Genomic DNA, 18,901 nt, shown 5'->3' with positions numbered 1-18,901 from the left:
ATGTTGCGCCATCTTAACCCAGATGTCATTCGCCTGAAGCTGGGATTGACTTTGGAGCAAGTGAGGTCGGTGGCTCCATCCTTGTCTCCGCAAGATGCCTCAGCATTGGAATCTACGGCGGCCTCCATGTTGCAGACGGTTTCTTGGCTGGACTACTAGTCTGTGGTCATTGCCAAGATAGCTTCTGACAGGTCCCCGAAAGGGTTGGTGATTGCATCCTCGCTTGCCAGCCTGTTGCAGCCTGGGGGCAAGGCATTTTCATATATGGCTCACCTCAGTGCTAATTTATGGGCTAACCTTCTTCTGATTAGAAGAGACGCGGCTTTGTTTAGGATGGAAAGATCAGTTGACACGGAATCCTTGCTGGCATTGAGGAATGGAGATCTGAGCTCGAGAATGCGATAGACCGGCACCGGGCTGACACCAAAGACAGACTGGTACACCAGGCCGTGTCTAAGTCGGAGTCTTGTCCTTGGAGACGTCCAGCTCCTCCTCCTGCCCCTCCCCCTGTCCAGCAGCAGTCAAGGAGATCGTCGCCTGGTAGGCCGTCGAGGAATTCGAGTTTGGCAGGGCCTCCCCGTTCGTCCCGTGACTAGGTCAGAGGACCAACGTCCTTTTTGCTCCCGTTCCTTTAAGCCAAGAAGGGGCCCCAGGGGCAGAGGTAAAGGGGGCCATCGATAGGTTAGGCGCCTCTCCCTCTCCTGTGCCACGGGTGGTTGGTTGCCTGGCGGGCCATTGGGCCAAGTGGCAGAGTTATGGGGTGGAGAAGTGGGTGGTAGATGTCCTTCGGGTGGGGTACCTACTGCCATTCGACTTCTCTTCTCCTCTGTCGGACAAGCCGCAGCTCAGGAAGGTATATCCTCCAGATTCTTTGAAGTTCTTGGCTCTTCGGAATGCTGGACAAGGATGCGATAGAGGAAGTGGTGCGTCCATCTCCTGGGTTTTACAGTCACATCTTCTTGGTGCCCAAGGCGTCGGGAGGATGGAGGCCTGTGATCGACTTATCCACCTTGAATAACTTCATCAGGAAGACACGGTTCAAGATGGAAACCCCGCGTTCGGTGTTGGCAGCTGTGAGGGAAGGCGACTTCATGCTGTCGATAGACTTAAGGGACGCATACTTCCAAATCCCTGTTCATCCCACGTCCAGGAAGTTCCTTCACTTCTCTCTTGGGGACAAGGTCTTCGAGTTTAAAGTCTTGTGCTTCGGGCTGACGACAGCCCCTCAAATGTTTACAAGGGTCTTCTCTCTCTTGTCAAGTTGGGCCCATGCTCAGGGGATCCGTTTGCTGAGGTACCTTGACAATTGATTAGTCTTGGCAGTTTCCAGGGATCATCTACTTTGGTTCTGTCTGGAACTGGGCATCGTAGTCAACCAAGAAAAGTTGAACCTCATACCCAGTCAAAGGATTCTCTACCTGGGCATAGTCATGATACGACAGTGGCAAAGGTTTTTCCATCGGATCAGAGATTGGAGAAGTTGCGGGTGGTGCCACACAGATTCTTGGAACCACATCAGTCAGCTCATCAGTGGCAGGTTCTTCTTGGAGTGTTGTCTTCCCTGGAGAAGCTGGTCCCTCATGGGTGTCTTCATCTATGGTCTCTGCATCTTCGGTCTCTGCAATGGAGACTGGGAAAATTCTGGTCTCTTGCGGGGGACTCACCCCTGTTAATGGTTCCTCTGTCTCTGGAAGTGAGAGAAGACCTTCGTTGGTGGTTGGACGACCAGAATCTTTCGAAGGATGTCCCTCTGCGTTCTCTTCCACCGGACTTCCTTCTGTTCTCAGATGCCTTCCTCGCAGGTTGGGGGTTTCATTTAGGTGGCCTCTTCGCTTCAGGCGTTTGGAGTTTGGAGGACATATCAATGTCCTGGAGTTGAAGGCAGCCTTCCTGGGTCTGAAGGAGTTTCGGGAGAAGGTAGAAGGTCATTCTGTCGTTCTCATGTCGGACAACATCATGGTGGTAGCCTATGTGAACAAACAGGGAGGCCTGGTTTCTCGTCAACTTCATGCCTTGACAGTCTAGGTTCACCAGTGGCTGGTCAGCAATTTAGTAGAGCTCTCAGCCAGGTACATCCCAGGCAAACAGAAAGTGGTCGCAGACAAACTCAGTCGTTGGGATCAGATCCTAGGCACAGAGTGGTCCCTTCATCAAGTGGTAGCAGACAAGATTTTCCGGGTTTGGGGGAGATCCATGCTGGACCTTTTTGCGACTCGCTTCAACAGGAAACTGGAGATATTCTGTTCAGTGGTCCCATATCCTTTAGCATTGGCAGAGGACGCATTCCAACATCCCTGGGACAACCTGGAGGTGTATGCCTTCCCTCCGTTTTTTTTGATCCGTCGAGTTCTGAATAGGCTAATGAGTTCACAGTGTCTCAGGTTGACTTTGGAAGCCCCTCTGTGACCTCAGGCACAATGGTTCCCAGATCTGTGTCAGCCCCATGTGGAAAGGTTCCACCAGTCAGTAGAATCTCTGTCTCTTCACGGTTGGAGGCTATCAAGTATCTCCTCCAAGCGAGAGGCTTTTTTCTTTTCCAGAGAACAGCTGGGCATATGTCCAGCAATCTTAGAAAGTCGACCTCCGCGGTTTACCAAGGCGGTTGGGCAATCTACTGTGATTGGTGTCTTAAACAGGGTTTTTCTCCACTCGCAACCTCTATTCAGTGAATAGCAGACTTTTTAACCTTCCTCAGAGATGAGAAACGTTTGTCTGTTTCTGCCATTAGAGGCTACAGGGCGGCCCTGAGTTTGGTGTTACGCCTTAAAGGTATCGATATCTCCTCTGCCTGGGAACTTTATTTGCTAGTTTAGGGGTTTGAGCAGTCGAGTTCTCCTAGAGAGCTCAAGCCTCCGACGAGGGATGTTTCCTTGTTTCTCAAGAGCTTCACTAAGAGTCCATATGAGCCCTTGCGTCGCTCATCTGACAGGAATCGATGCTCAAGACAGTTTGTTTTCCTTCTGCTTTGCCATCTTCCAAGAGGGTAGGAGAGCTCCACAATCAGAGTTATGAGGTGAAGCACACCAGGGGTTGGGGTCGGTGTCCTTCGAATTTGTCCTTTTGTTGTGCCCTGTCCGGGCCCTGCGTTACTATCTTAAAATGACTCGACACCTTAGACCAGGCTGCCGCAGACTTTTTGGGAAGCCATCAGAAAGGCATGCTTGACTCTTGATGATTCCACCGTCATGTCTGTGCAGGCTACAGTGCAAGACGTTAGGGGTATTGGTCCCTCTCTGGCTTTCAAAAAGAACTTGGCTGTACATAGAGTGCTGAGCGCTGGTACTTGGTTATGCCAGTCCACATTCACCTCTTTCTATCTTAAGGATGTTGCCCACAGATCTGCGGACTCGTTTTCCCTGGGTCCTGTGGTGGCTGCCCAACAGGTTGTGTAACTCATAGTTGCCCTTAACAGGGCACTTTTGTATCTTACCTAAGATGATTGTGTGGATGAGAGAATGAGTGAGTTGGTTGGTCTTCTTCTTTCTCTTATACCTTTCCTTCTTCCATTGGGCGGTTTAAGGAATAGACACGTCATTCGCTGGACTGGTCTGATACAGGTGAGTAAGGTAGTCATACTAATAGTGTGGTCGTGTAATATACAAATATCATACCCTCTATGCAGTAGCATATGCTCTACTCCTTGGCAAGGAGGGGTTGGGAGTAATACAAACCCTGGTGTATTGGTTTGCTATTGAACAGTCAAAGTTCCTCTTTGGTTCCCTATACAATGGTGTTCCCATTTATCATTGTATGTCACTCAGGGTCTGAGTGGTTAGATATCAATTTATCTAGCTTCTCAACAGGCTTCAGTCCCTCTCCAGAAGTCATTTCTTCTGGAAGCTGGACTGGTGGGTAGGCCCCCAGCCAGTCTAGGATGTCTTGTACCTCCCTCCAAGTATGAGTCTATCCTATTGTTAAGACCGAAGTTTGTACATGAACTTCCCTGACAGATATACTTAGCTATAGTCTCCGACGTTCCCGACAGAATTTCAAATCTCGCGGCACACGTGACAGGTAGGTCAGGTGGTCTACCTTACCCGCCGCTGGGTGGCGGATGTACGAACCACTCCCGTAAGCTTGTCAGATTTTTCTCTGTCGCGGGAACGATAACAACTGTTGTCGGTTCCTCTCGATAGTTTTTCGATTCTCGCTTGCCTGGAGTTAATTTGGACTTCTTTTGGTGACGTATTCGCTTTGTTTGGCTTGGCATACGCTGATTGTGGACCGGTTTGATTTTGAGTTTGATTTTCTTTAACGATGTCTGATCTAGAATCGGTAGTTAAAACTTCGGTTTTGTTTAGGGTTTGCGTGAATGAAGGGTGTAAGGTGAGGTTGCCGAAAGCTTCGGTAGACCCCCACACGGTTTGCATGAAATGCAGGGGGAATGAATGTGCTTTTGCTAACCCTTGTAATGAATGTAAGGGATTGAATGAAGAAGAATATAAGGCTCTCTCTTCTTATGTTAGGAAGTTGGAACGTGATAGAGTGCGTAAGGCTTCCTCTAGAAGTTCTAGCAGATCTAGAATGATTGAGTTGGATGTGGATCCTAATAGTACTAACGTAGAATTAGAACCTTCTTCCCAAGTTGCAGCCCCGGCTCCCCGCACCGAAGCCGAAGATTCGCCTTCGGAGGCGGCAGCTCTGAAAGCCAAGAATCGTTCTATGGATCAGAAGATTCGTCAGTTGGAAGGTAAGGAGAGTGTTAGTGATCAGTGCAGTGTCCCCAGTGTTGTGGAGGGTGCGTCTGACCGGCTCCTTAGTGCCTCTAGGCCTAGACCTCTTCCAGACTCCCAGTTCCAGTGGAGTAGGAAAGTCGAAAGCCGCAGGAGGGCTAGGGAGAGCCCCCACCGGTCAGGCGTCCCCTCGGCAGATCCTGAAGTACGCTCCCAGGCTGCCTCGGATCGCTACAAGAAGGAGCTCCTACGCCAATGCTTCTCCTCTTCGTCGTCTCCCTCTCCGAAGAGAGGTTGGAACCTCCCCGGATGCGTCGCGCCCGTTGAAGAGGGCTTGGAAGGCTCCCTGCAGTCCTTTGGCTTTCTAGTCCGGAGGTTTTCCCGGAAGAATCGTCGGTGGAGGCGAAGAAACCCAAGAAATCCTGTGATCGTTCTTCTTCTTCGCGCTCCGCGCTCGGCGCCTGCTTCCGAGGAAGAACAAGAAGATTCTCCTACGAGAGTACTCGCGGGACTTCAAGCTCAGATCACGGCGCTAGCAGACTCTCTAGCAGTTAGATCACGTAGGAAGAAGGACGTTTCTCTTCCGATCAAGAGATCTAGGCGCCGCTCTTCAGAGGATCGTTCTCCTTCATATGGGGAGGTTTCGTATGAAGGTGGGGGCTCGCGTGAGCGCCCTCGCTCGAGTGAGCGCCCTCGCTCGCGCTCTCGGGTTCATTAAGGTGAAGGGCCCTCGCTTCGCCTGGCTTTCTCTTTCGATTTCAAGACGCCAAACATCGGTAGGACGCTCTAGGGAGAAAGAAGTTTTTTCTCCAGATTGGATTCCGCTTCCGGTAAGCGCACTGCACCTGCTCATCACGCGATTTCTTCAACTCCCTCGCGTGAAACTTCTCCTCAGCAGCCTCAAGATTCTAGAAGGCGCCCTTATACAAGTAGGCGTTCTTCTTCCAGATGTCACTCTCCTCGAGTGTCGGATCGTGACTTCTCTCCTGACAGGCATCTAGAGGCTGGTAGGAGTCGCGTGCATGATAGACGGCCTACTGTTAGCCGCTCCCCGCAAGGTAGGCGCCAAGAGCCTACTGCACATAGATCTCCTAGTAGGCGCTCGTCTCTTTTAAGGCGTCATACTCCTGATTATTCTCCTAGGGGCAGAACAACAAGAGTCTTTCAAGCGCCCTTCTCCGTGTAGGCGCTCTCCCGCTTCTAGGCGCACTTCTCCTGACCGTTTGTCTCTTGGTAGGCACCAGGAATCCCGGAAGCGCCCTTCTCCAAGTAGGCGCTCGTTAGTTTTGAAGCGCCCTTCTCCTGAATGTTTACCCTCTTGTTAGACGTCAAGAGTCTCACAAGCAGCCTTCTCCTAGTAGGCGCATTTCGCCTTCCAGTCGGACTTCCGTTGATCGTACGCAACTGGACAGGTATGGAGAGCCGCGCAAGCGCTCTGCTCTCGATAGGCGCTCTTCTCCTGGCAGCCGCTCGCCTCAGGATAGGCGCATAGAGTATAGTAGGCGCTCGCCTCCTCGTAAGCGCCCTGTGGATGTTTCCGAGGATTCTCGGAGTAGGAGCCCTACCTCTCCTTCGGCTGAGATTCCGTATACCTCGAAGAGGGAGTCTCATCGTAGACTTCCCAGATCTTCTCATCGTTCTCCAGTGGATGTGAACTCTTCTAAGAGAGGGCGTTCTCCAACCTCTCGCTCAACTCCTGCTAGGATCCCTTCGTCACATAAGGATCTTCCGCGCTCGCCTCGAGAAGACGTCCTAGAAGGTTCGGATGAGGAACCGAACACTTCTGCTGCTGTCTCTTCTTACAAGAAGCTTACAGAGCTACTTTTACAAGTTTTTGGGGATTCCCTTACGCCTACGGCTCCTCCTTCTCCTCACTCACTTTTTCAACGGTGAAGACAGCGAAGAGTTCTTCTTGTGTGAGGATGAAGCCAACTCTTTCTATGAAGAAGGCACTGAGGAGTTTTGGTTCCTGGATGGCTTCCAAAGAAGAAGCGGGGAAAACGATGTTCGCTTTTCCTCCTCCTTCGAAGTTATCAGGACGCGCTGGTTTCTGGTACGAAACAGGAGAGCCCTTAGGATTGGGTCTACCGTCTTCGGCTGATTCGGATTTTTCGGCACTGGTAGATTCGACAAGGAGAACTGCCCTTAACTCTGCTAAGACGACTTGGGCAATGAATGAATTGGATCATTTGCTCAAAGGTATGTTTAGAGTGCTAGAAGTATTTAACTTCCTTGATTGGTCGTTGGGAGTCCTAGCCAAGAAAATTGAAGTGCCAGAGTCAATTTCGCCAGAAGATCTTATGTGTGTTTTGTCTTGTATGGACAAGTCGGTAAGAGACGGAGCGAGTGAAATCGCCTCCCTTTATGGGGCCGGGATCGTGAAGAAGAGGTCGGTTTATTGTTCCTTCTTAACGAAGTCGGTCTCCCATGCTCAGAGGTCTTCTTTGCTGTTTGCTCCTCTGTCTACTCAGTTGTTCCCGAAACATCGAGTGCAGGACATTTCGAGGTCACTTTCGGCCAAAGCCACCCAGGACCTTTTGGCACAGTCGGCAAGAAAACCTCGCCCTTCCTTCCCTACCAAGGCTAAGAAGGAAAAGGCAAGTGTTCGAGAACCCTTTCGAGGGGCATCTTCATCAAGAACCTCTACGTTTAGAGGTCGTAGACCTTCAAGAAGGGGTAAGACTTTCGCCAAGTCTGTTAAAGCCCCAAATAACTTGCAAGTCCTTCAATCAACGGTGGGCGCCAGACTCTTAGAGTTTGCAGAAGTCTGGGCCCAAAAAGGGGCGGATCCTTGGACCCTTTCTATTTTGAGGAGAGGTTACCTCATCCCTTTCGTCGAAAGACCTCCCTTGACGGCCATCCCAAGGGAACTGACGGCCAGGTACAGAGACCCCATCATGAATCAAGCTCTCCATCTAGCAGTAGATCAGATGCTGGAGAAGGGGGCTATCGAACTAGTGACAGACCATCATTCATCGGGCTTCTACAACCGCCTTTTCCTAGTTCCGAAGTCCTCAGGGGGATGGAGACCGGTGTTGGATGTAAGCGCCCTGAACTTCTTCGTAGAAAAGAAGAAGTTCACGATGGAAACGCCTTCATCAGTGCTGGCAGCACTTCGTCCAGGGGACTGGATGGTTTCCTTGGATTTACAGGACGCTTACTTCCACGTACCGATCCATCCTTCCTCGAGGAAGTTTCTCAGATTCATGATGGGGGGTGGGGGGGAAAATTTTTCAGGTCAGGGCTCTGTGTTTCGGCCTCTCGACGGCCCCTCAAGTGTTCACGGGGATTTTGAGGAATGTGGCTCAATGGCTTCATTTGAAAGGGGTGAGGATATCCATGTACCTCGACGATTGGCTAATAAGGGCCAATTCAGAAGATCGTTGTTTGAAGGACTTACAAGTAACTTTAGAATTGACGAAGGCTTTGGGACTTCTCGTCAATTTCAAGAAGTCATCACTAATTCCCGAGCAAGAGTGTGTGTATCTCGGGATACAGATGAACTCTCTGAGTTTTCGGGCTTTTCCCTCGCAGGAAATGGATGGCCCGAGGATTCGAGAGAGTAACAAACCTTCTTAGGGAAAGAAGTATGCACAGTGAGGGAGTGGAGAGTCTGCTGGGGACGCTCTCCTCTCTGGAGCAATTCGTTTCCCTAGGAAAGGTTGCACCTGAGACCACTCCAACTTTCTTTCTTCATCGGAATTGGAGTCGTCGTTCTCAGGATTTGACGTTCTCCTGTCGTTATCCCAGACAATCAAGAAACATCTCTTATGGTGGACAGATCCAACCTCTTTGCGAAGGGACTGTCTCTTCAATCACAGACCCCCAACCTGGTGTTGTTCTCCGACGCGTCGGACATGGGGTGGGGTGCAACTCTGGGAACCAGCGAAGTGTCAGGTACCTGGGTGGGGGACCAGGTAGCCTGGCACATCAACAGAAAGGAGTTGATGGCTGTGTGGTTGGCTCTGAAGGCTTTCGAGCCCAAAGTCAGAAGATCGGTAGTGCAGGTCAACGCGGACAACACTACAGCTCTGGCATACATCAGGAAACGGGGGGACGCATTCCTTCTCCCTGTACGAGACAGCAAGAGACCTTCTTCTGTGGGCAGAAGAAAGAGGAATCAAGCTTCTCACCAGGTTCGTGCAGGGAGAAATGGAATATAAGTAAAGCAGATCTCCTCAGCAGGAAAGATCAGGTCCTTCCCACCCCAGAGTGGACCCTTCATCTGGATGTATGCCAGAGCCTGTGGAAGTTATGGGGCAGGCCACACATAGACCTCTTTGCCACGTCAAAGAACAAGAGGCTGGATCCTTACTGCTCTCCGATATCAGATCCAGAGGCAGAGTAGCAATAGATGCTCTTCTTCTAGACTGCAACGGACTCGACGTCTACGCGTTTACCCCCCCTTCAAGATCCTGGGGCTAAACCATCAAGAAGTTCGTAGAGTCCGATTCAACGAGAATGACCTTAATCGCTCCCTTTTGGCCGGCCCAAGAATGGTTCACAGAGGTACTGGAATGGTTGGTGGACCTTCCAAGAATCGCTCCGCTAAGGAGCGATCTACTCAGACAACCCCACTTCGACATGTACCGCACAAAAATCTCCTCGCTCTCAGTCTGACTGGTTTCAGACTGTCCAAAGTTTGGTCAGAGCGAAAGGCTTTTCAGCAACATCTGCTAAAAAGCAATCGCAAGAGCGAGGAGACCTTCCACCTTGCGTGTATACCAGTCAAAGTGGGATGTCTTCAGACGTTGGTGCAAGAGGAAGAACATTTCCTCTTCCAGTACCTCTGTGACCCAAATTGCGGATTTCCTTATTTTCCTCAAAGAAGAATGTCATCTGGTTGTGTCAACTATTAAGGGATACCGCAGTATGTTGGCGGCGGTATTTCGGCATAGAGGCTTAAATATATCCGATGATAAGGACCTGCATGATCTTATTAGATCATTTGAAACCATTAAGCGTCCTCATGTAGTACCGAACTGAATCTAGACGTAGTCCTACAATTCCTTGGATCGTCTAGATTCGAACCTCCTGGCTTAGCCTCTTTCAAGGATTTGACGAAGAAGGCTATCTTCCTTTGGGCCCTAGCTACAGCTAAGAGAGTGAGTGAGCTCCAAGCTATTGAGGGCAATGTAGGGTTTAAGGAAGATTCTATGGTGTGTTCATTTCTTCCAAGTTTCCTGGCAAAGAATGAAAAACCCATCACGCCCTTGGCCCAGGAGCTTTGAAGTTCGTAGTTTATCTTTCTAGTAGGGGAAGAGCCTGAAAGAACTCTTTGCCCTATGAGAATTATGAAGTATTTCCTTAAGAGGAAGGAACAACTTAAGGCTAATCAAGATGTGCTTTGGTGCTCCGTAAAGGACCCCACTCGGCCCATGTCGAAGAATGCTCTTTCCTTTTTTCTGAGAAGCCTTATTACAGAGGCACTGTTGCCTGTAAGGAAGATCATTTTAGACTACTGAAAGTGAAAGCTCACGAGGTGAGAGCCATCGCAACTTCGCTTGCATTCAGAAAAAATATGTCTGTGCGGAACTTGATGGAGGCGACTTTTTGGAGATGCCAATCGGTTTTCGCAAACCACTACCTACGTGATGTAAAAATCACATATGATAAATGCTTCGCCTTGGGTCCTTTCGTATCGGCGGATTCGGTGCTGGGCAGGGAGCTGAAACTTATCCTGTGTAAATTTTTTATATGTTACCCTATATTTTATATTGTTGTTTTTGGTTGTCTGAAAGAGGTTGCAGGAGGCACCTCTTTTTGTCGTAATATTAACCCTTTGTATTTTGGTTAGGTGGTCTGGTGGGTTTTGGCTCCTTGCAGAGGTAGTGGTAAGGATCTGTTAGGTAAGCGGACAAGGTCCCTCTAACAGCATCCGACTTGGATTCTACCACAATAGGGGATCACATATCCCAGTGGTAGATCCGAGAGTCTTTCAGCATCAGGTCACGTCCTAGCTGTAGCTCTCCAGGCAATGCAGACTCAGAGATAGTATCTATGAAGTCTTCATCCTGAAAAGGTGAGAACCAAGGTTTTTATATCCTACAACATTAGTTGTTTCCCGTCTTACCTGTATTATTGAGCTGTCTCTTACCCTCCACCAAGGGTGCCAATCAGCTAAGTATATATCTGTCAGGGAAGTTCATGTACAAAATGATATTGTTAAACTACAATAAAGTTTTGTACATACTTACCTGGCAGATATATACGATTAATGGCCCACCCAGCCTCCCCTCAGGAGACAGGTGGAAGAGAAAAATCTGACAAGCTTACGGGAGTGGTTCGTACATCCGCCACCCAGCGGCGGGTAAGGTAGACCACCTGACCTACCTGTCGCGTGTGCCGCGAGATTTGAAATTCTGTCGGGAACGTCGGAGACTATAGCTAAGTATATATCTGCCAGGTAAGTATGTACAAAACTTTATTGTAGTTTAACAATATCATGTTTGTTCGCATATGAACAAATGACAAATTTTCTAAGACAATTTGTATTTTTCATAGCTACAAACCTGAGGTCTTAACATTATGTGTACTGCCCACCCCTAGCCGCCCCTCTGTTTGTTAAGACATCCTGAGTTGGTAAAGACTGATGCACTGGCGTAGTTGCGTGGTCCTTGACCACTCTTCACCCGAGCTACGCGTGCGTGCCAGATATCACAAGATTCCTTGCTTTCATCTGCATTTTAACCGAATCCAGCTAGGTGCTAGAAATGATCTTATTGTTAAGACCTCAGGTTTGTAGCGATGAAAAATACAAATTGTCATAGAAAATTTGTCATTTTTATTGTGAAGTTGGTCTGATAATGATCAGCTGACTGATTTTGAAATCTTATCCCGTGGGCTGTACACTGACATAGAATAGATGTGTCTCAATGCCATATTTAATGTCTTTTTTTCTATTTCTCACCAGGTGAAGTGTTTTTTAAATCATGCCCATGGCAAAGAATATTTGCAAACTACCTTTGGAGTTTTGCCAGTTTTCATCCCCAGTTGGGACCATAAAGGTGTCATCTTGCTCTGTTGGTCTTCATGAAATGGGGTTGGATAGCAGTCTTTCTGATGAAAACTTTGCACCAAATGGATTGTAAGTGCTTTCAAACTAATTTTTCCTTTTCAGTATTCAGCAATGGAACAGCATTCAAGTACCTTGATGATAAAATCATTAATGTGTATATTCTAATGTATGAGAATAGTGCCATTAAACTTTGCACATGCATGAATTACTCTACATACCTGTTAATTTATTATGCCTGTTCCGAAGTGATACTCAAGTGTTAAACTGCATGTGATTAAAAGTATCCCTATTTTTACATCTGTATGGCAGGGAGTCCTCATTTCGCCTTAACTTTCATCTTTCCCATTTGATTACGTATTGGTAAACTTGCTCTTCAACTGATTTATGTTATCTGCTTTCATCTTTGGTGCCTGCTTGTGTACAACAGCTTTTGGATGCCATTTTAGGTTTTCTCAAACCTACTATTTTCTCTAGTGCAGTAGAGGCTAATTTGTTGCCAGTTTCTTCAGCAGAAGAAGAGGATAAGGATCCAGATGAGGCTTTACCTCTAACTGCTTATGCTTCCCTTTTTCGTTTCTTTTTGAAGAGCTTCCCATCGTTCTTCACTCCAGCAGCACCGTCTTCTCCTGCTTCTGCCTTCCAGATGAGCAGTTTATTCTTGGATACACAGTTAAACTGCCCAAGATGGTGCTATCTACTTCAGCAAGGAAGGCCCTGAGCGAAATAGACTAGTACTGGTTAGCGGACAAATGAAAGCAAGAGAAAGGCTGCCTTTTGTTCCCCTCCTTTGGGCTTATTGAAGAGAAGACACTCATATTATGCCACTGGAGAAGCCCCCCCTCTCTGGATGCATCTGCTTCTGCCCAAGGGGACTTTTCTTGACTTTTTGAGTTTTCCCGCAGGCCTGCTTTCTCGGCTGCTAAAGTTATTTTAGTGCAGAACTTGGCACTTTTGTTTTCCCCATTAGTTCATGATATCCTTTTTCTGCAAGAAGTGGTAACTGGTATCGCTTCTGACTTGCAAAAGAAGTCAACTCGGGACTTATTGGCATATTCTTCTAAACGTCCTAGGAAGGTTTCGACTGAGTGCTAAAGCTTCTTCCCCTGTGCAATGGTTGCCCTTTCGAGGGGTTAGACAAAGGTTTCAATTCAGACCAAGATCGAATATTTGATTCTCCTCGTAGGTTATCAAGAAGTCGACATCCAAACCTCCCCCAAAAAGTGAAGGTGTTCCCCGTGCAAAGGCAGGAACCAGACTCCTACATTTTTGGGAGGAGTGGAGCAGAAGAGGAGCAGAGTAATGGGTGATAGAGGTCCTAAAGAATGGTTACTCTATTTCCTTTGAAGAATATCTGCCATTAGTCAAGAAACATCATATTGATGGAATATTCTCTAGGATTGGAGAAATTTTTAGCTCTTGCAGAAGTTTCTGCCCTTCTGCAAAAGGAGGCAATAGAAAGAGTTACAGTTCTGGAGTTGTAAGGCTTTTACAATCGTTTATTCATGGTCCCGAAGTCTTCAGGAGGATGGAGACCAGTATTAGATGTCAGCAGTGCTCTGAATATCTTTGTTTCAAAGACAAAATTCTGGATGGAGATGAATTGTTCTAGTCTTGCATTCATTCGTCAAGGGGACGGGATGGTCTCCATAGATATGCAAGATGCCTACTTCCATGTCCCCATACATCCAAGATTGAGGAAGTATCTCAGATTTGTATTCCAGAACCAGTGTATCAATTCTGAGATCTCTGCTTCGACCTGACAACGGTCCCTCAAAGATTTAGCAGGGTAATTGCTCCTCTAGCAAGTTGGCTCCATCTGACAGGAGTCAACATTGCCCTTTATTTGGATGATTGGCTTCTTCATTCACGGATTTATGGACAATAGAAAGCTGTATGGATGACTTTCACAAGACTCTTCTTTTAGCCCACAACTTAGGACTGCTGATCAATTATCAAGAGTTGCAACTGATTCCCACACACAAGATAGTTTATTTAGGAACGATACTGAATTCTCATCTTTTTCAGGCTTTTCCAGCCCCAAAGAGAGTAGAATCCTGCCTTCATACAGTACTAGACAGATTCGTCTCCCTTCTAGAATGATCGGCCAACGAAAGGATGAGCTTATTAGGGATGTTGGCTTCCATCAAGCAGTTTGTCTAGGAAGACTGCATATGAGAGTCCTGCAGTTTTTTCTCTGAGACAGTTTGAATCAAAAGAAGGACCTGGACTCCTTCGTCTTTCTAATTCTCAAAGAAATCAAGAAACATCTCCTTTGGTGGAGATCCAGAAGCAGGTTGCTCAAAGGGAAGTCTCTCTTCCCTCTGAACCCAGAGCTGAACTTTTATGCACTCATGCAATTTGTGTTGGGGACCTCTGCTGGGAGATTTGGAAGTCTCAGGAGAATGGTTGCTGGAACAAAGGTTATGGCACAGAAATATGAAGGAACTAAAGGAAATCAGTCTAGGTTTGCAAGCCTATGCCCTGGAAGTCTGAAACAAAGTCGTAGCTGTTCATTCGGACAACACAACTGCCCTATCATATATCAACAAACAGGGGAACTCACTCCTCTCTATGCGAGGCAATGATGGATATTCTTCTTTAGGCCAAGCTAAATCAGATTGTTACAAGGTTTGTGCAAGGCAGACTGAATTTGCTTGCAGATCAATTAGTCGCTGCAACCAAGTAATTCCTACAGAGTGGACCTTAGACTCACAAGTCTGGTTAGACCTGTGGAGGTTGTGGGGAAGACTGATTCTGGATTTATTTGTAACCTCCAAAAATCATTGTATCCCCCTTCACTGCTCTCCAATCCCAGACCCATCAGCATGGGCAACAGATGTGATGCTATTGGACTGAACTGATCAGACAAGAGCTGTATGCCTTCCCTCCCTTTGGGATGATGGAGAGGTTATCAACAAGTATCAGTTACGCAAGAATGCCTCAGTGATTCTGATATGACTGTTTTGGCCATTGAGGGAAGGGTGTTTTCCAGACCTGATAAGCCTCTTGGTCGACTTTCCAAGGCTGCATCCTCAAAAGAGCAGGCTTCTAGCTTGACAGGATTCAAACCATAAAGCAACCCCCCAAAGGGTTTTTCAAGGGCGGCCACAGACAATATTTCAAAGTGCAGGCGTTAATCATCAACCAGTGTCTACCAAAAGAAATGGTCTATTTTCCACAATTGGTGTGAAAGAAATAGAGTTATTTCTTCTAAAACATCTGTGACTAAGATTCCTGATTTCTTATTATATCTGAGGATGTAGAGGGGCTTGTCATTGTCCATGATTAAAGGTTACAGGGCAATGTTAAGCTTAGTCATTAGACACAGGGGCATGGACCTATCTTCAAATCAAGACATATCAGATCTAATAAGATCGTTCAACACTTCTAAACATAATAACTTGCATCTGCTTCATTAAGAAATTTAACCAGGAAAACCCTCTTCCCTAGCAGCCTTAGCTACACCCAAGAGGGTAAGTGAAATTCAGGCTATTGATAAGAGAATTGGCGTCTCTAACAGAGATGCCTTATGTTCTACACTTTAGGTTTTATCGCTAAGAATGAGAACCCGGCTAATCCTTAGCCTCGCTCTTTTTTATAAGAAATCTGACTCATTTAGTGAGTGTAGAAGAGGAAGAGAGATTTCTTAGCCCAGTGAGGTCAATTAAGTTTTATCTGGACAGGATGGATAATATCAGAGGTATGTCTAATAATTTATGGTGTTCAGTAAAAGACCCTTCTTGTCCCATGACGAAAAATGCCATTTCGTTCTTCGTACGGGACTTCATACAGAAAGCACACTCTCAAATGGGAGAGGAGATTTTGCCTATTCTGAAGGTTAGAGGTCATGAAGTTAGAGCTGTAGTGACATCTCTTGCTTTTAAATTTAATCTCTGCTTATCCTCCATTCTCCAATCTACATATATTGGAAAAGTAGGCCTATACTTGTGACTCATTATGTGATGTTGAGACCGTTTTTAATAATTGCAGTACCTTAGGTCCTCTTTTGGTGGCTGGTATGGTGTGGGGGAGGAAGTATAGGAAGCATTACAGGCAGTCCCCGGTTATTGGCGATCGGGTTTTATGGTGCTTTTCTAACACCATAAAATCAGCAATTTATGGCACCATAATAGGATTAGTTCTGGTTATCGGTGCCATAAGGGTTCTTAAGGCACACTATAATGGTACTTATGGCACCATAGGGTGCTTATATGGCACTGATAGGTGGTTATCACCCCCATAAATGCCATTATGGCACCATAAAGCACTAAGTTTTGGTTAATGGCGGTTTTCGCTTATCGGCACACCCCTGGGAATGGAAGCCCCGCCAATAACCGGGGACTGCCTGTACTACCATTCTTACTTTTCACCTTGAACTTGGTGTTGGTTTTTATTAGGGGAGTCTGGGGGGTACTTTGTACTCCAGTCTAATGTTGGTTGGGTTATGGTGTTTTTATGGTTTATTGTTGTAGGTGACAGCATAGTTTCTGGTGTTTCTGAGCAGGGACAACCTCCCTGCCCTAATAGCAATGAGATGGATCCTTTGCTATAAGGCTCCCGCTTATGGAGCAGATGACTCTTGTTCTACAGCCACACCTGCACGAGTTAAGAGAAGCGTTGCCAGAGGCAGTATTCTCCTGCAACAGCTCTCTTAACAGGTAAAGAAACAACAGGCTTTGTATCAATGCTAGCAACTTTCTACTTTTATTTTGTTACTGTTAATGCTTTGGAGTAGATTAGATCCATGAATCCCACCTATCAATGTAGGAATCAGCTATGTATTTATGTACTTGGTAAGTTACTTATATAAAAATGATATTTTTATAATAAAATGGTATATTATATATATATAATTACCAACTAATTACAGAATGGGAGCCTACCCTCCTCCCCTCTTATGGAATCTAGAGCATAAATAAATTGAGCTCTGCTAGTTTTATACATTCAACTTACCTGTCAGATATATACATAGCTATTACTCCGTCGTCCGACAGAAATTCGAATTTTGCGGCACACGCGGCAGGTAGGTCAGGTGATCTACCTCCCCGCCTCTGGGTGGCGGGAATAGGAACCATACCCGTTTTCTAATTCATATTTTTTCTGTCGCTTGGAATGTAAACAACGTTTGCAGTTCCTCCTGATGGATTTTCGTGTTTCATCGCCATCGATCGTCTGGGCTAACTTTTACAGGGAAGTAATGGATCTTTGGTTCGGCATACGCTTTTGTTAACTTTTAGAATTTTTTGATAAAATTAACTTCGAAAATTTAGAAGATTAGTGACGTGTAACTACCGAAGTTTTCGGTAGACACTCATCCACTTTCACGAAAGTGAATTACGTATACTTTCATGAAAGGGAATTACTTATATTTATTCATTAATACAAATAAGTGTTAGAGTTTGATTGAGGAAATGTATATCTTTCTTCCTAGTTGGGGAAGTCAGAAAATAACTATCCTTTAGAAGCTTTATTAGCTCTTGTGTTAACGAGCAATTATAGTAGTAACAGTACTAGTAGTTGTTGCATCCTCATCACCTTCTTACTCCGCAGAATCTACAATATCATATTTGCAAATTGTAGACTTTGGATATAGTTCAAATGCGAACTCTTAGAACGTAAGAAGTGAATATAGTGTTCCCCCATTATAATGGAGGGTGCGTCTGATCGGCTCTGTCTCGCTCTCAGGTCTAGACCTCTTCCAAGCTCACAAGCCCAGAGGAGAAGGAATGTCGAAAACCGTAAGGAGGTTTCAGAGAATCCCCACCGGTCAGGCGTCCCCTCGGCAGGTTCTGTAGAGCGTCCCAGACTGCCAGGGATAGCCATTGGAAAGGCATCCTAAAACAGTGTTTCTCCCTTTTTATGCCTACGGTTCCTCGATGGATAGAAGAACTTCAAATGAATGAAATTGGCGAAGATCCTCGTATAATGCCTTCTGGTAGAATTATTCAAAATGAGAATGACATTAATCGATCCATCTTTCGGAATCAGGCGACGATTTAGCGCCTTCTAATATTTAGGAGATCATTCGATAACATTTGTGATAAAGTCATTGTTCGAGAACATTTTTTTTTTTTTTCGCAACTAGACAGAGAGCGCTATCCCATGGGGGTATGAAATTGTTATTTCAACATAAAATTCCCCATCGGTGCATTTTTAGATATAAATCTATTATGATGAGAACGATTTAGATTGTTTGTCAATCGAATGAATTATATGGATCTCGTTGAGTGATAAAGCATATATGTATGACTTTTAAGCTTCTAGCTCCTACCATGCTTAGGACAAAATCGCCTTGGGAATACGGTATGGCAAGGCATAGACACATAACCGAAAAATTTATGCATATAATGGTCAAGTGAAATCCTTACAAAATTTCCTAAATTAATACTGTTTACCTTAATGTAACAGTATTATAGAGGATTCTATTACGCTAGAGTATGAGTTATATGATGCTATCGTGTCTTCGAGAAGTGATCGGAGAAGCATATCTTTATTGGTGGATTGAGAGTAGGATAGAACATTTTTCTTCGTGTTAGAAGAGGTTTCCATTTATTACCAGTACCCTTCTAGGACTTTCCTAGGAAGGAATAGGTTTAAAAGAATTGTTTAGACGACACCTATTTAGTTTCTAGACTTGTCGAAGTCTTGTTAGCTTAATTATGCTTATATAAAAACTTCCTGAAGTTCGATAATAATTTATAAGATTCCTTTATTTAATGGAGTAACTGGCAACTCTGGAAAGGGAAGGCCAGACTGCTTTCGCTTTGAAGACCAACGCAGTCGCAGTACCATCTTGTTCTCAGTCGTCAGACGTCGTTTACAGCTCTCTCTCCTGCGGAATGGGATAACTAACCGTATCTCTTCCCTACAATCGTGGTCTTAGCCTCGGATTGAGGGAATACTGAAGCTATCATAAATAAAATATTGTCTGCCTTTTGTTAGGAATCTTTCATAAGAAGGATATTACAACCTTTAAATGCTGTTTACCGTAGGTAACATGATTAAAGGATTCTAATGCAGCAGAACATGATATTATTTAATGCACTCATACTTACGAAAGCATGGCTTATTAGAATACATACTTAGTGAGAAGAGAGATGTAATAGAGATTCACTTCAAGACTACGGTATGGTTAAGTCTTTCGAGAAAGGACACAACCGTATTTAGAATCGGATATTGCGCAGAAGTTGTATGAGTCGGATGGGTAACA

The 18,901-nt window shown here is 45.9% G+C and overlaps 1 protein-coding gene across 7 annotated transcripts in view; it reads left to right on the top strand.

Annotated features, from left to right (window-relative positions):
• Window positions 1-18,901, top strand: part of LOC135220974 (methylated-DNA--protein-cysteine methyltransferase-like) — a 60,109-nt gene that overhangs the window by 5,293 nt on the left and 35,915 nt on the right. For 6 of the 7 annotated variants that reach the window (XM_064258657.1, XM_064258655.1, XM_064258659.1 and 3 more), the window contains exon 2: window positions 11,587-11,760. The exons of the other annotated variant lie outside the window; for it this stretch is intronic. In XM_064258657.1, the coding sequence (XP_064114727.1) occupies window positions 11,606-11,760 (155 nt within the window). In that variant the 5' untranslated portion in view covers window positions 11,587-11,605. The remainder of the gene's footprint in view (window positions 1-11,586; window positions 11,761-18,901) is intronic. 7 annotated transcript variants of the gene reach the window in all.

Source organism: Macrobrachium nipponense, chromosome 2 (genome assembly GCF_015104395.2).
Source record: "Macrobrachium nipponense isolate FS-2020 chromosome 2, ASM1510439v2, whole genome shotgun sequence".
NCBI classification, from domain to species: Eukaryota; Metazoa; Arthropoda; class Malacostraca; order Decapoda; family Palaemonidae; genus Macrobrachium; species Macrobrachium nipponense.
This window is presented reverse-complemented; position numbering and strand designations above follow the sequence as displayed.